At 49.0% G+C, this 14155-nt stretch overlaps 1 protein-coding gene across 1 annotated transcript; it reads right to left on the bottom strand.

The window, feature by feature from the left end:
* Window positions 1-3972: 3972 nt before the first annotated feature.
* Window positions 3973-13081, bottom strand: LOC122202043 (cytochrome P450 2E1). Its single transcript, XM_042908185.1, has 9 exons — window positions 12896-13081; window positions 11798-11957; window positions 8648-8797; window positions 8063-8223; window positions 7457-7633; window positions 6292-6433; window positions 5854-6041; window positions 5280-5421; window positions 3973-4413 (listed from the first exon to the last, which is right to left on the bottom strand). Exons 1-9 carry the CDS (start codon window positions 13070-13072, stop codon window positions 4223-4225), a joined length of 1488 nt encoding a protein of 495 aa, XP_042764119.1. The 5' UTR covers window positions 13073-13081; the 3' UTR covers window positions 3973-4222.
* Between the last annotated feature and the right edge of the window lie 1074 nt (window positions 13082-14155).

Raw genomic sequence — 14155 nt, 5'->3', positions numbered from 1 at the left:
GAAGGGGAAAAGGAAATTACTAGATCAAGAGGGGAGAATTAGAGAACTAGATGATGCCATGAAACAAAACAATATCCATATCATAGGAGTCTCAGGACAAGAAGAGCAAGAAAAAGAGGCAGAGGGTTTATTTGAGCAAATTATAGTTGAGAACTGCCCTAATTCAGGGAAGGAAACAGGCATGCAAATCCAAGAGGCACAGAGAACTCCCTTCAAAGTCAACACAAACAGGTCAACACCATGACATATCATAGTGACACTTGCAAAATACAAAGATAGAGAATTTTGAAAGCAGCTAGGGACAAAAGGTCTTCATCCTACAAGGGGAGACACATAAGTTTAGCAGACCTGTCCACTGAAACTTGACAGACTGGAAGGGATTGGCAGGAAATATTCAATGTTCTGGATTAAAAAAATATGCAGCCAAGAATCCTTCATCCAGCAAGGCTGTCACGTGGAAAATAAGGAGAGATACAGACTTTCCCAGACAAACAAAAACTAAAGAAGTTCAAGAGCACTAAACCAGCCCCGCAAGTGATTCTAAGGGTCCCCTGTGAGCAGAAAGGAGCAAAGACCAAAGGACCAGAGAACATCACCAGAACACAAAATCTACAGATAACACAATGACACTAAATTCATATCTTTCAATAATCACGGAATGTAAGCAGACTAAATGTCCAATCAAAGGCATAGAGCATCAGAATGGATTTTAAAAACCCAAGATCTATCTATATACTCCTATGAGAGACTCGTTTTTGACCTGAAGACACCTGCAGATTGAAAGTGAGGGGATGGAGAACCATCTATCATGCTAATGCACATCAAAACAAAGCTGGAGTAGCCATACTTATATCACGCAAACTAGATTGTAAACCAAAGACTGTAACAAGAGATGAAGAAGGCATTATATCATAATCAAGGGGTCTATCCATCAAGAAGAGCTAACAATGTAAATATCTGTGCCTCCAAATTGGGGCACCCAAATATATACATCAATTAATCACAAACATAAGCAAACTCGCTGATGACAATACCATAGTTGTAGGAGACTTTACTACTCCACTGACAGAAATAGATACATCAACTAGGTAGAAAATCAACAAGGAAACAAAGACTCTGAATGATGCATTGGACCAGATGGACTTACAGGTAAATTCGGAACATTTCATCCCAAAGCAGCAGAATACACATTCCTCTCGGGTGCAAATGGAACATTCTCCATAACAGATCACATATTGGGGCACAAATCAGCCTTCAACAGGTACAAAAGGACTGAGATCGTGCCATGCATATTTTCAGAACACAACACAATGAAACTTGAAATCAACTACAAGAAAAACTTTGCAAACCCCTCACATACATGGAGGTTAAAGAACATCCTAGTAAAGAATGAATGGGTTAATCAGGAAATTAAAGAAGAGGTTTGAAAAGTACATGGAGCAAATGAAAATGAAAACACGACAGTCCAAACCCGTTGGGATGCAGCAAAGGCAGTCCTAGCAGGAAAATACATTGCCATTCAAGCCTATCTCAAGAAGAAAGAAAGGTCCCAAATACACAGTCTAACCTTACACCAAAAGGGGTTAGAAAAGGAGTTGCAAATAAAGCCCAAAGCCAGCAGAAGAAGGGAAAAAATAAAGATGAGAGCAGAAATAAATGACATAGAATACTTGGAGCACCTAGCTGGTTCAGTCAATTAAGCGTCCAACATTTGATTTCAGCTCAGGTCATGATCTCACAGTTTGTGGGTTCAGGCCCCACATCGGGCTCTGTGCTGGCAGCACAGAGCCTGCTTGGGATTCTCTCTTTTTCTCTCCCTCTCTCTGCCCCTCCCCTACTTGCACTGTCTCTATCTCTCTGAAAATAAATAAATAAATAATAAATAAATAAATAAATAAATAAATAAATAAATAAACTTTTTTTAAAAAGGATATGGAATAGACCCCAGTCTATGGTACTTTGTTACAGCACACAGGACAGACCAAGACATTCCTCCCCTCCCTCATGCACTCCACCCTCGCTCTTTCCATTTTTGCCAAATGTGGTTCATATCACTGGAGAGTTTCTCAAGCTCAGACTAATTATCAAGGTGGGATTACCTCCTGTTTATAACCAAGCTAATAACCTAACGCCACTGTCTGGATCAGTTAAACATTTACACTAAAAAGGCCCCCACTCTCCATTCCAATGCGTTTTCATCAGTTTTGAGTACTTTAGAACTTTCCTAGGGCATTTTCTAAAATTTAAATCCCCAAAGCAAATTAAAAGACATTTTCTTTTATTTTTCTGCTGGAAGCAGTGTCACTCACCAGGTAGGTGTTGTAATGAAAATGACAGGCACCTTTCAGAATGGGGCAGCTGGTCCTCCTCGGATTATGACTTGCCAATCTGTCAATGTTGGGATTTGTTAGTGCCTCATGGGGGATAAGGTGGCATGCACATCCTAATCCCAGAATCAGTGGTTATGCTACCTTATGTGGTGAAGGGACTTTGGATGTGTGATTAAGTTAAGAGTCCTGAAACAGGGAGATTAGCTTGGGTTATCTGCGTGGGCCCAGTATTGTCACATGTCGCAGACTTTGAGTCTAGACTTCTCTCTTGTCCATCAAGAGAGCAGGTGCAGAATTGAATACAAGAGAGGCTAATGTCTGGGAGGGGACAAGAGCCCTGAGAAAGAGTCCTTTCTCCATGTTTATTAGGATCAGAAGGCTCACATATGTGATGGACATGCAGAAAGAGACAATAAAACAGTGATCATTAACTCGTGTGTGTGTGTGAGAAAAGGGGCTTCAAAAGTATGCAGTTCTAGGGGTTTGGGTCAAGACAAATCAAAACCCCCGCTCTGAGCAGACAGCCGTTTACTGCAGGCACCAGGCACTGTGTCTATTTATCTTAACTTTTCTAGGGGCTAAGGCAGCTAGAGCATGCTACCTCAGAGTCCACAAGGTGTTTTTCTTGCTAATTAGCTCTGGGCGCTTTCACCCCATAGTGGCTTTCCGCCCTATGCTTTGTTTTACCTAATGATGAATTCTGTGTGCTTTCATCCTGCTGCAGCGGCTTTCTGCCTCTACCTGTTCTTGGAAACTTTTGTCCTGTGGAGGTGGCTTTCCACTCTATGCTTCGTTCTAAGCTGGGCACTTTTGCCCTGTGGTGGCTTTCCACCCTAAGCCTTGTTAGCCCATTGGTGCAAGCTCAGAGAATTCTTAAACTTATTCCCCACAGTCACAGGACCCTTACAAGAGGCAGGCAGGAGGGTTAGCCAGAGAGAGATTGAAGGATGCTACAGTGCTGGCTTTGAAACATTACTCGTTTTATTCAGGAACACTTAGGCAGGATTTCTATGTGCCACACGGTGTTCCAAAGGCTCGGCACACCCACCCTGTGCAGCCCTCATCCTCTATTTCGTGGAGGGGCTTCTAGCACACCCACAGACAGTCAGTCAGGGCCTGAAGGTTGAGCACAAAGGGACCTTTGGTGTGTGTCAGTGGGGTGGGGGCAAAAAGCTCTTGTTCCAAATTCCTCTTCTGTTTCACAACATTGTTTAATGCACTGAGCTGATTAATGATTTCCTCATTTCTGCCTCATTTCATGCAAGGTCCCCATGTGCCTAGAGTTTTTTCTTCCAGGTACAAAGTCACATTTTAACATTAAGAGATGATAACAGATGTCTATGTTGACTTTTCAGTCATATTTTAATCTTAAAATATAGCCCAGAAGGATGCTGACAAGTGAGTCCAGAGGGATACCTTCATGTCCTAGGGACAGATGGTAGGGGATATATTTTAGACGTGGCTAACAGGCCTTCAAAGGTATATTACTTCCCCCTTTTCAAAGTACACAATAGCATTTGTATTGCTTTGTGTGAACCCTGGTGACTGGGTAGCTCTGCTTTCCCAGAAGAGGTGTTTACACTACAATGGTCTCACTCACCCTTGTTTCCAGGGACTCGAATATAGATTCAACTAGGTCAACAATTGTTTCAATTTGTTTAATTAGTCTTACACGATCTGTTTTGGACTTGGCTGTCAAATTCTGTCTGATGAATGTGACTCTGGAAAGTGGCATCTCTGAGCCAATTTATTCCCCGTGAAGCCCTGACTGCCCTTGATGAGACCGTGTGGGGAGAGTCCTCCTGGAGGCATCCAAGGGGATTTGGGAGAGCAGGAAGACTCCAGGCTTGCATCAAAGAGCCTAGGACAGGGGTCTTCAGGGCATGTGTGCCTCACACACCCGAACGGGGAATGACACAGAGCTTGTAACGGGGTGGGATTTTGGCAAACCCAATTGTGCTGGGACTGAGATCGATATCCTTGGGGTCAACGAGAGGCTTCAGGTTAAAGTGCTGCAAAATGGCGGACAAGAACAGGAACAACTCCATGCGAGCCAGGCCTTCTCCAACACACACCCGCTTTCCTGCAAGTGACAACAGTGCTGCTGAGACTCCGAGGCAGCCTCAAGACACAGCAGCACTGCTACAGGTGAGGCAGCAGAGGGGGTCGGGGGGAGGAGTTGTGGCTAAACTGTCACCCTAAAGCAAAACTGACCCCCCTCTGCCTGTTGAAAGGAAGCACACAACACATTTCAGTATAAGAATATCTGTGATAGACATATTCCTGGACCAGCCTTCATACAGCTTCCGTCACCAGGACTCAGCAGCATAAGCATACGTTAGGTTGGGAGAGAGATGTCTGTCCAGTGCTCACCCTGACATCCTACAGGAAAGAAGCGGGGCCACAGCTGGAAGCCAAACACTCTAACGCTGGGTGTTACTGAGCTGGTTATATGATCTTCCCTCCCACCAACCCCTAGGGAAACACCCTGGAGAATGAGGCCGGGGCCCAAGAGAGGGCCAAATTGTCCCATGATGAGTCCAGGTAATCAAACATTAGATTTTGCTTATTAACGCTTGTTTAAAATTATGGAGAATTAGGTACTAGAGTTTTGAAAGACGTTCACTAAGTCCTATTAAATACATAAGGGTTTCAGCACTGAATGAAGTATCTGCTTTGCAGAAATAATAAATCATCTCATTCCCAGGACCTCCAGTAAGAGAATGTCATTTGGGCTCTGTGAACAAGGACAGACACCTCTGGGACATGTTGTGACCAGAAGCCAGGCCCTGGTGCAAGTGCATGGCCACGGCAAAGAGCACAAACCAGGGACAGACACATCTGGGACATGTGGCCAGAAGGCAGGCCCAGTGAAGGTGCATGGCCTCGGCAGAGAGCAAAAACCAGGACAGCTCCCCGGGGAAGGGGCTACGTCTGCACTCTTCTTACCTGCAGAAAATACCTTGAAATAATCACTATATTTGAACTTTCCACTTTCATTCAGAAAGTGCTCTGGCATAAACTTCTCTGGATCAGGGAACTCTTGGTTGTCAAACAAGAGGGAGTCCAGCGTTGGGACCACGACTGTACCCTAGAAGGAGCAAAGGCCTGTGTCAGTCCATCAAGTTAATAGAACATGAGCTTCCTACTGGGACCTTCAGGTGGGGAAGTTGTTTGCTTAAGGACTATATGGAAGGCAGTCAGGAGTCAAGTGTAAATGGTGACAAGAGCTGTAATCTCATCAGAGGAGGAGCCCTGGGCAAGATTATACCATTGTTGGTTTCTGGGTGGGGAAATACCACAAACCCGAGGCACTGTCCCAGGGTCCCCTTTCCAGATTTTCTCCATTTCTTGGTCACCAGGCCCATGTGAGGACTTCTGGGAAGCAGCACTCTGCAGGTGGGAATGCTGGCCCGGCCCCCACCATTCAGCCATGTCCGCCCGAAGGATCCCGCCCTTTGGAGGATGGCTGATGTGCTGGCAGGGTGGTGCTCAGCGTGTGCACGCCAGGCTCACATCTGACCTTGGGGATGACGTATCCTCTGAACATTGTGTCCTGGATTGCTTCATGGGGCAGGTTGGAGGGCAAGAGGTCGATGAATCGCTGAATCTCATGCACCACGGCATCCATATAAGGCATCTCTAACCGGTCCTTGAAGGCAGGGATTCGGCTTGGCCCAATCACCCTGTCGATTTCTTCATGCAGTTTCTCTGCCACAACATGAACAGATGTAAGGGATCGACTCCAGGCTGGCTCAGCACCCATGCCCCCACCCATCTGGCAGATGCTTATGGAGCACTGTCAGCAGTGCTCCAGGGCATCCTGGGCACCACAAGTGCCAAGACGACCAAGCTCTGTGAGTCTGTTTAAGCTTCTCGCATGTTAGCCTCTAGCTGATCATAGCTAATCCAGTTAATCCAGCTGCATGGCCCTGAAATCTTTGCCCACTACTTGGCATACCTTCGATCTCTGGGTATTTCATGAGAATCAGGAGCCCATATCTCAGAGTGGTGCTGGTGGTCTCTGTACCCGCAAAAAACAGGTCAGCTACGGTGGCAGCAATGTTGTCAAAGGTGAACCAAGGCTCTTTGGTGTATCTTTCCTGCAGATATTAGAGACAGCCAGGGACTCTATAAGAGGGTGTCTTCAGGTGGATGAGAAAAGAGCCTGACAAGCCTGCCAGCTCCCAGGGAAGGAGGCAGGTATGTGTGAGGCTATCCCGTGGAAACGTGATCGTCTCCACCGCACAGTTAGCAGCACCAAGGCTCCCACAAAACTGGCCATTGGCAATATTGTGCCCCTTGCCCAGGGTGCTGAGTCTTGTGCTCCTTCCACAGAGCTGAGGGCTGTCCTGGGGAGTAAGGCTCTCCCCCGTGCGGAGCCGTGACCTCCAGCAGCCCAGAGCTGAACTGTGGGGCCTCTGCTAACAACCCAAGAGTCACAGGGGTTGCTCTTGGCCTTCTCCAAGCCCACAGTCAGCACCATTGATTCCCAGGAGGCAGGAAGTCACCAAGAAGCGAGACACCAGGATGGGGCAGTGAGGACCCCAGTGATAGATCAGCTTCCAGGGAAATCAGTTCCAGAATTCACATGCTGTTCTAGAGCCCCAAGAGACGTCAAAGGAGGGAGGAGAAACATCACCATCTCAGTGGGGGGCCTAGGGGGCCTGGAGGGCCTTCAGGTAGGTAATGCTGGCGAGGCTTGGAAACCCTTGAACTCATGTACAATTTGGGGGTTATGTGCTAAGGAGGACTGTGGAGGCCTTCACAGCAAGTGAGACACAGTCATCAAAGTCAGAAATGGTTACGAAGTACAGCCTGGAGGGGGCCACAGGAAGGGCCCACACACCAGCCCCACAGCCACTGATGGCTCTCCCAAGAAACCCCTCTTGCTGGCCAGCACTGCAGACCTCCTATGGTGTTTGAGGCCAGCCAGGCAGGCTGGCCCTATCTCCACACCCATGGGAGCAGGTGTGGTAGTCATACGAAGCCAGAGTGGTGTAGAGCCAGAAGCACCCATGCCCAGCGGAGGCAGTGTGGGTTGCAGCCAAGTCGCCCCGCCCCCCAGCAGTCTCAGCCCCTAGCAAGGAGCAGAAGAGCTTCCCTACTCGCGGTGTCTGCAGTACCTTCCGCATCTCCAGGAGCAGGCTGTCGGTGAAGTCCCGGGGGCAGTTGGGGTCCAGCGACTCCTCGTGCTCCTTCACTCTTGCTGCAGTATAACTTTTTATTTCATACACATTTTTTATTACTTTTCTATGGTTTCCAGGCAGGTAGCGCATATAGCTTGGGAAAATGTTATATAACTAGGGGGAGAGAGACAGAGAGAGAGACAGAGAGATACAGAGAGACAGAGAGGGAGAGAGACAGACAGAGAGAGAGTTATCTTACTATTCTTTCTTGCAAATGCAACATGGTTTTGTGTCCTGGGCTAAAAACTTTTCCAACTTGAATTGATGGGCATCAAGCTGTGTTATTTAGAACATTTTGGCTCGCAGTAACTTTTTGGTGCCACAACTTCGGGTGTGTGAAGTCACGTGTTAGTGTGGTACTGTTTTAAAGTGTAATACCGTAGGTGTCCCATGGTCAGCGAGGGGAACTTGGGGCCTCGGGGAGGTCTCCAGAAGCAACATCCAGGCGCAAGCGCCTGGGGCCCCCGCCCATCCCCCAACCCCCACCTTGTCCTGTGCCAAACTCAGAGGGCAGGTGCAGACTAGGGGGTGGGGGGGCCTCACTTGGAGCCAGCTGGTGCTGAGCAGGTGGAAGTTCTCGTTGAACAGCTTCTGTATCCTCAGCCCGGTTTGGTCCGTGTAGTCAAAGCGCTTGTGGAAGAGGATGTCCGAGATGACGTTGCAGGGGGCGTAGCCCAGAACAAAGGTGGGGTCGAAGGGCTGTCCTGGACCACAGGTGAGCTGTCAGGGACCCTACACCCCAACCTACCCCCCCCCCCCACTAAGGCTTTCCAGCACCTGGGAGCAGTGGCCCTGAACACAGCCCAAACTCTGAAAGCCTTGTGAGAGCTACTGGGGGCCCCCTTCTTTTTGGCGCCCTTGCTCCACCTGAGGTGGAGAGGACCCCTAGCTGCCAGAGGGTCCTGAGGGTAACGCCACCCTGTCGGGGTCAGCGGCTGCTGATGACTCTGGGGCCCAACAACCCGCCCAGGCAGTGCGCACGAGGACCCAGCCCTGCCCCCCCCCAGCCCCACTCAGTGAGCCTGACAACCTGGCCCTGACCCCCTCCCCTGCCCCAGGCAGTGCGCACCAATCCAGCCCCTGCGCCCCGCCCCAGGCAGTGCACACAAGGACCTGGCCCACACACACCCTGGGTCTTCCGGAATGCCTCCATCAGGAAGGGCACCTCCCTCTGGATCCGCTCCTCATTGGCAAGCTTCCCCATGCCATAGTCCCGGAGGATGCTCAGAGACAGGCGCCGGGTGTCCTTCCAGCTCGGCCCATTGTTGAACGTAATTCCTAGGGCAGAGGGGACAAGCACCCAGTCACAATACATGCCGAAGGCAGGGTGACAGCCCAGGCTGCCCAGCTTCGGAGAAGCCTTCTCGGCTACTCCCCACTGCTCCTTTCCCTACTGCATGTCCCCTCCCAGGGGCGCCCTTCTTACCATCAGTGTGCCTTCTCCTTCCACTTTGCCTGGAGACCTCCCCAGGGGACACAGAGCCTCAGCTGCACAGCAAGACGAGCCCCCACCCCTTTTCCCTCTGTTCACAAAATTCCCAAGAAGCTGTCCTGTTTCCACTGATTTTTAACCTCCACACTGCAAATACCTTAACTTGCAGCTTTGTGGCTTCTCAGAAAGTGTCCTCACTAAAACCTGAGCTGTCACTCAGCTCCCAGACTCTGCCCACCATTGGATCTGGGAAGACCTCACTCATGTTCCCCTTGGAGGGAAGAGATCTGAGGAAGGCCAAGGCAAGGTATGTTCTAGAAGGAAGTGTGGCTGCACGGGAGGGACAGGGAGGAGTGAGATGACGAAGCACAGACCAGACTGAGGGTCTCAGTTCCACCTTGCAGGGAAGCATGAGGTGGGGAAGGACAGGTGGACTGACAGACAGCATGGCCCCCTACTAGGTGTGGGTGCACAGAGAGTGCACGGCACCCAAGGCCCTACTTAGACATTAGGGTTAGATTTGGTTAAAAACACAGCTGGGATGGAGTTTGGGGGTCCTGGGATCAAGTCTGTGCATGCTGAGCTCTCGATCCCTGCTGGACGCTGCAGAGGCTGCTGGGTAGATACCAGGGACACAGCTCAGAGCCCAGAGGGAACTCAGGGCACACGTGACCACACTCCCACGTGTCTGTGGGACCACTGACAGCCTCAGGGGGAGGGCAGCCTCAACCTTCAAGTGGCAGCAGCAGACTCGCTGACCCAGGATGCAGGGCAGACAAGTGAGGGGACCAGAGTATGTGTGTTCAGGAGGCCAGATGACAGAGCTGTGAGCTGGGTCCCCAGTCCTGAGGACCAAAGAAGCTGGCAGAGAAAGCAGGAAGAGGGAGTGCCCAGTGGACATCCCCTTGCCCCCTCCCCCAGCCAATGGCTCTGACATGGCAACTGAGGACAGACAGTCAAGGAGGTAGATAATTTTAAAATGGCAGAGAGAGGTGCACCTGGGTGGCTCAGTTGGTTAGGCGACCACCTTTGGCTCAGGTCATGATCTCACAGTTCGTGAGTTCCAGCCCCACGTCAGGCTCTGTGCTGACAGCTCAGAGTGTGGGGCCTACTTCAGTTTCTGTGCCTCCCCTCTCTCTACCCCTGCTCATGCTCTGTGTCTCTTTGTCTCTCAGTAATAGATAAACGTTAAAAAATTTTGTTTTAAATGGTACAGAGAGACGGAGACAGAGACAAAGACAGAGATAGACAGAAGGAGAGATTCCAGAGGAGCCAAGACTTTGGGGTCCAAAACAGGCTGAAATGGATACAATAACAATTCTCCATCACAGGTTTATAAACATTTACTGAAATGAAAAAAAAATTTTTTTTAATTAACATACACCTTGTGCTCACTATTATGCTGATAATTAACATTTGCGTTGTTATCCCTGGGGAACCAGATGTATGCCATGTACAGAGCCTGGGCCACATGGTACATGTGAAAATATGACTTAGGAGCCACTATCAGGAGGGGATGAAGCCCCCTTTGAGTCCAGCCCATGGAATGGGAAGTGGCCCTGGCCTGGCTGCATTCAGGGACCCATGACTTGGACCAGGGGTGGCAGATAAGGTCTCCCTGGAGCTAGACAGAGCTCCTTGACCCACAACTGCTGTTCTCGTGGGGCAGCAAAGCTCCTGTGGTGTTAATGACAAACACTGACTAGTTAACTTTGCTTTTGACAACCCCAAAGAAGCAAAATCCACAACATTCAAGAGAGAAAGTCAAATGCCACTGATAGTGACAGGGTATGACCTTGGGAATGTATAAAGGAATAAGGGGACAGCACCATGAGAACAGCGCACACAACAGGAAGCACATTGATTTGAAATTTCTACATAAAATGGATACAGGTTTTCTAGAGGTTTGTCACCAAAGCTAAGCCAGGAGAAACTAGGGCCTGCAGGGTTTTGTAGGGTAGATGGGACATGGCTTCATTTCTAATCTGCTTTAGAATCTCACTAAAATGACAGTGAGCAAGTAGAAAGGAATAAGCATGCGAGTCCAGAGGAGCAAGCAGGGGCAGGCAGGGAGCTCACAGGGATGTGAGCAGGTGCCCCCATGATCTCCAGGATGTCCCAGGAGACACAGGAAGTGGGGATTGGAGTCAACAGTCTGGACATCACTCAGATAAAAATCAGGCAGGTCCCCAGACCCCAACAGGAGGTGACAGCGTTTGTTCTAGATACGGGGAACCCAGGGCGCTGGAGACATGGGCTACTGAAGAAAGAGAGGTGAGGCTGGCAAGACAGGATCATGTGGAGGTCCCTTTGTGAGCTGGGGTGCGCTCAGCACCCTTCCTGGTCTAAGAACACCCCAGGTGGGGTGTCAGAGGCCTCCTCATTGGAGAATTCGAACCGCAGCTGAGCTAAGCCCCACAGACCAGCAGATTGCTCCGTGGTGTCAGTGCCTCATCTTAGGTGAGGGACCTTGGAGGGTGGAGCCTCGACACTCAGGAGCAGGTGGGGCTGTGAGTGGAGGCTCTCTGGACTGAGGCTACACCCGGGAGGCTACAACGTGTGCAGGAGGAAGGCACAGCTCAACTGCTGGAGGCATTTTCCTTTGTGGCATTTCTCTGCAAGCACACATCTGTCCTGCTCACCAGTGCGTGGGTGCTTGCGGTCCTACCTTTTCTAGAGCAAGTCTGTCATGGTAGCTTTCAATACAGTATGTGATGAGCACCTGAATTGTCTGAGGGTCTCTTTACCTTTCTATCTTGTACTATTTACTATGTGGCTGTCATCACTGGTATTTCAGGACCTGGCTGGTCCCCCACCATGGGGGTGCTCTGAGAAGTGGGGCTCACCTTTTTCCTTGTGTGCCGCAAAGGCATAGATTTCTCCTCTGCCAGAAAATTCATTCTTGTAGTCGAGCAGGACTTCCTTCACTGCCTTATAGCCATGCAGAACCACGGTGCGCTGGGAGCCCAGGTACAAGGTGAACACAGGCCCGTACCGCTCTGCCAACTGCAGAGACCAGCAAGCAGATAAGTGAGGCCACTGGGAACTTATGGAAGAAGTCGGACAGGCTTTAAACTGACCCCCAAAATTGTTATTCACCAAGAGAAGACAGAGGGATCTGGGAAAAGACAGTCTTTGTCCAGCCCAGTTTGGAAAGACTCTCCCCACAGAGGCTTTCTTCTGCAGGGAGGGAGGTTCCAGCATACCTAGGCACCTGGACACATGTGCCTGAACACAGTTAACTTGGTGGGCTGACTCCTGCTCCTCCCCTGTGGCCCCTTTGACCACATCTGTGCCATCACCCCCACTGTCTGCTATCCCCAGTCTAAGTCCTGGACCCCAGGGTGCTACTGGAGGACCCTGAGCCAGCACTGTCCTGACCTCCACAAGTCCGTCCTCCATGGTGCACAAACCACTGTCAACATCTCCCTATTGCAAACACTAGGCTCTTGGGCATTCTTTTATGAACTCATGTAACAGATTTAGCAACTCATTCAGTTTTTAGATTCTTTAGCTCATTCACTGTTCACAACAACTGTAGGTGGAGGTGCCACACAGGTTGACCACTATTCACCCTGTTGTCTGGCATCTACAGTGTGCACCTGGTGTGAATATATGGCTTCTCCGTGCTTTGCAGTGGCAAACAGCAGCAGCAACCCCAGCCACACTGGCCTCACCAAGACATCCAGTGACAGAGCAGTTAACACTGGGCTCAAGCAGAGGCCTCTGGGGATGACCATGGCCAATGCCCACTCAAGGGCTCCACGCCCATGCTGTACCACCAGCTAAATATTTTTAATGTCACTCTTGGATACTACTGTTCAGTCAGTTCATTCATAACAGGCTTGTATTGAATAGCAACCTGTCTGACAATTAATTGAGTGCACACATATTATGTCTAATCCGTGAATTCTCCTCCCCCAAATCAATGATATTTTTCCTACCTTGGTTAAAGATTTGGGAACATTCTTGAAATCCAACTGGAGAAGATTCCCAATAATGGGCAGTGGGAAAGGGCCAGGGGGTAGTTTCCAGCTGCTGTAGATCTGCTTCCAGACAGAGATAAGCATTAGGGTGGCCATCCACACCAACAGGGCAACTGTGATGCCCAGGGCAGCCATGGTGACTTTGGGGTCACTACTGACTTGTGAGAATGATCTGGAAAAAAAAACAAAGCTTTTATAACACACCCTCAGGAAGGAGGGTAACCATCCAACCAATGCCACCTTCCTTTTCCTTGGGCTCAAGATATTAATTTATAATTAACTACTGTTGGCCATCATTTCAAAGGCTGATTCCTGTAGCAGTTGCATCCAAGAAGCTCCATCCCAGTACCCACTTTATGATCCCCAGGGTCTGTCAACACTGAATGCTGGCATCTGCACCAAAGTCAGCCGACACAACATCCAGGGGAATATCACCAGCCCATAGGTCAGACCATGGACACTGGTTTGGACAGGAGGGTTCAAGTTAAGTTTACACGTGTTGTTTGGGGGCAGGATCTATGTGCTGCATCAATTATGTGCTGTCTCCATGGCCAGATGCTAGATTTCATAATGCAAGTCTCTGAACATCTGATCAGGTTCGCCTGAGCAGCCTCCAGTAGTACCTGAATCACTAGCAGTGAAACTCATAGGACTAGAACAGGGAAATTCAAGAGCTGAATTCCACTCCACTTGGTCAAAGCAACTGGAAAATTCAGAAGAAGAAAAAAGAAAGAAAAAGAATTTACCAATTTTGAAAAAGTTAATATCTATTATAAAAGTGTATTTTTTGTAGAAAATTAAGGGAAAATTATTCTTTAGAATAATTATTCTTTAGAATGATTTTTATCAAATTCTAAAAAAAATTACATTAGGCTCACATTAACAACTCAGGCAACAACAGATGTTGGCGAGGATGCGGAGAAAGAGGATCTCTTTTGCATTGCTGGTGGCAATGCAAGCTGGTGCAGCCACTCTGGAAAACAGTATGGAGGTTCCTCAAAAAAACTAAAAATAGAACTACCCTACCACCCAGCAACTGCACTACTAGGCATTTATCCACCAGATACAGGTGTGCTGTTTCGAAGGGACACAGGCACCCCCATGTTTATAGCAGCACTATCAACAATAACCAAAGTATGGAAAGAGCCCAAATGTCCATCAATGGATGAGTGGATAAAATAAGATGTGGTTTATATATACAATGGAGTATTACTCGAC

This window comes from Panthera leo, chromosome D2, assembly GCF_018350215.1.
Source record: "Panthera leo isolate Ple1 chromosome D2, P.leo_Ple1_pat1.1, whole genome shotgun sequence".
Classification (NCBI taxonomy): Eukaryota; Metazoa; Chordata; class Mammalia; order Carnivora; family Felidae; genus Panthera; species Panthera leo.
The sequence above is the reverse complement of the archived record's forward strand: the minus strand, read 5'-3'. Positions and strand labels throughout refer to the sequence as shown.

What these genes read in the sequence shown, in the direction of transcription:
- LOC122202043 (XM_042908185.1), bottom strand. Translation starts at nt 13,072, where the DNA reads ATGGCTGCCCTGGGCATCACAGTTGCCCTGTTGGTGTGGATGGCCACC. An exon ending in GGCATTCCGGAAGACCCAGG is followed by an intron (nt 8,224 to 8,647) that starts GTGTGTGTGGGC and finishes CCTGTGGTCCAG; the next exon opens with GACAGCCCTTCGACCCCACC. An exon ending in GAGGATACGTCATCCCCAAG is followed by an intron (nt 5,422 to 5,853) that starts GTCAGATGTGAG and finishes TGCTCCTTCTAG; the next exon opens with GGTACAGTCGTGGTCCCAAC.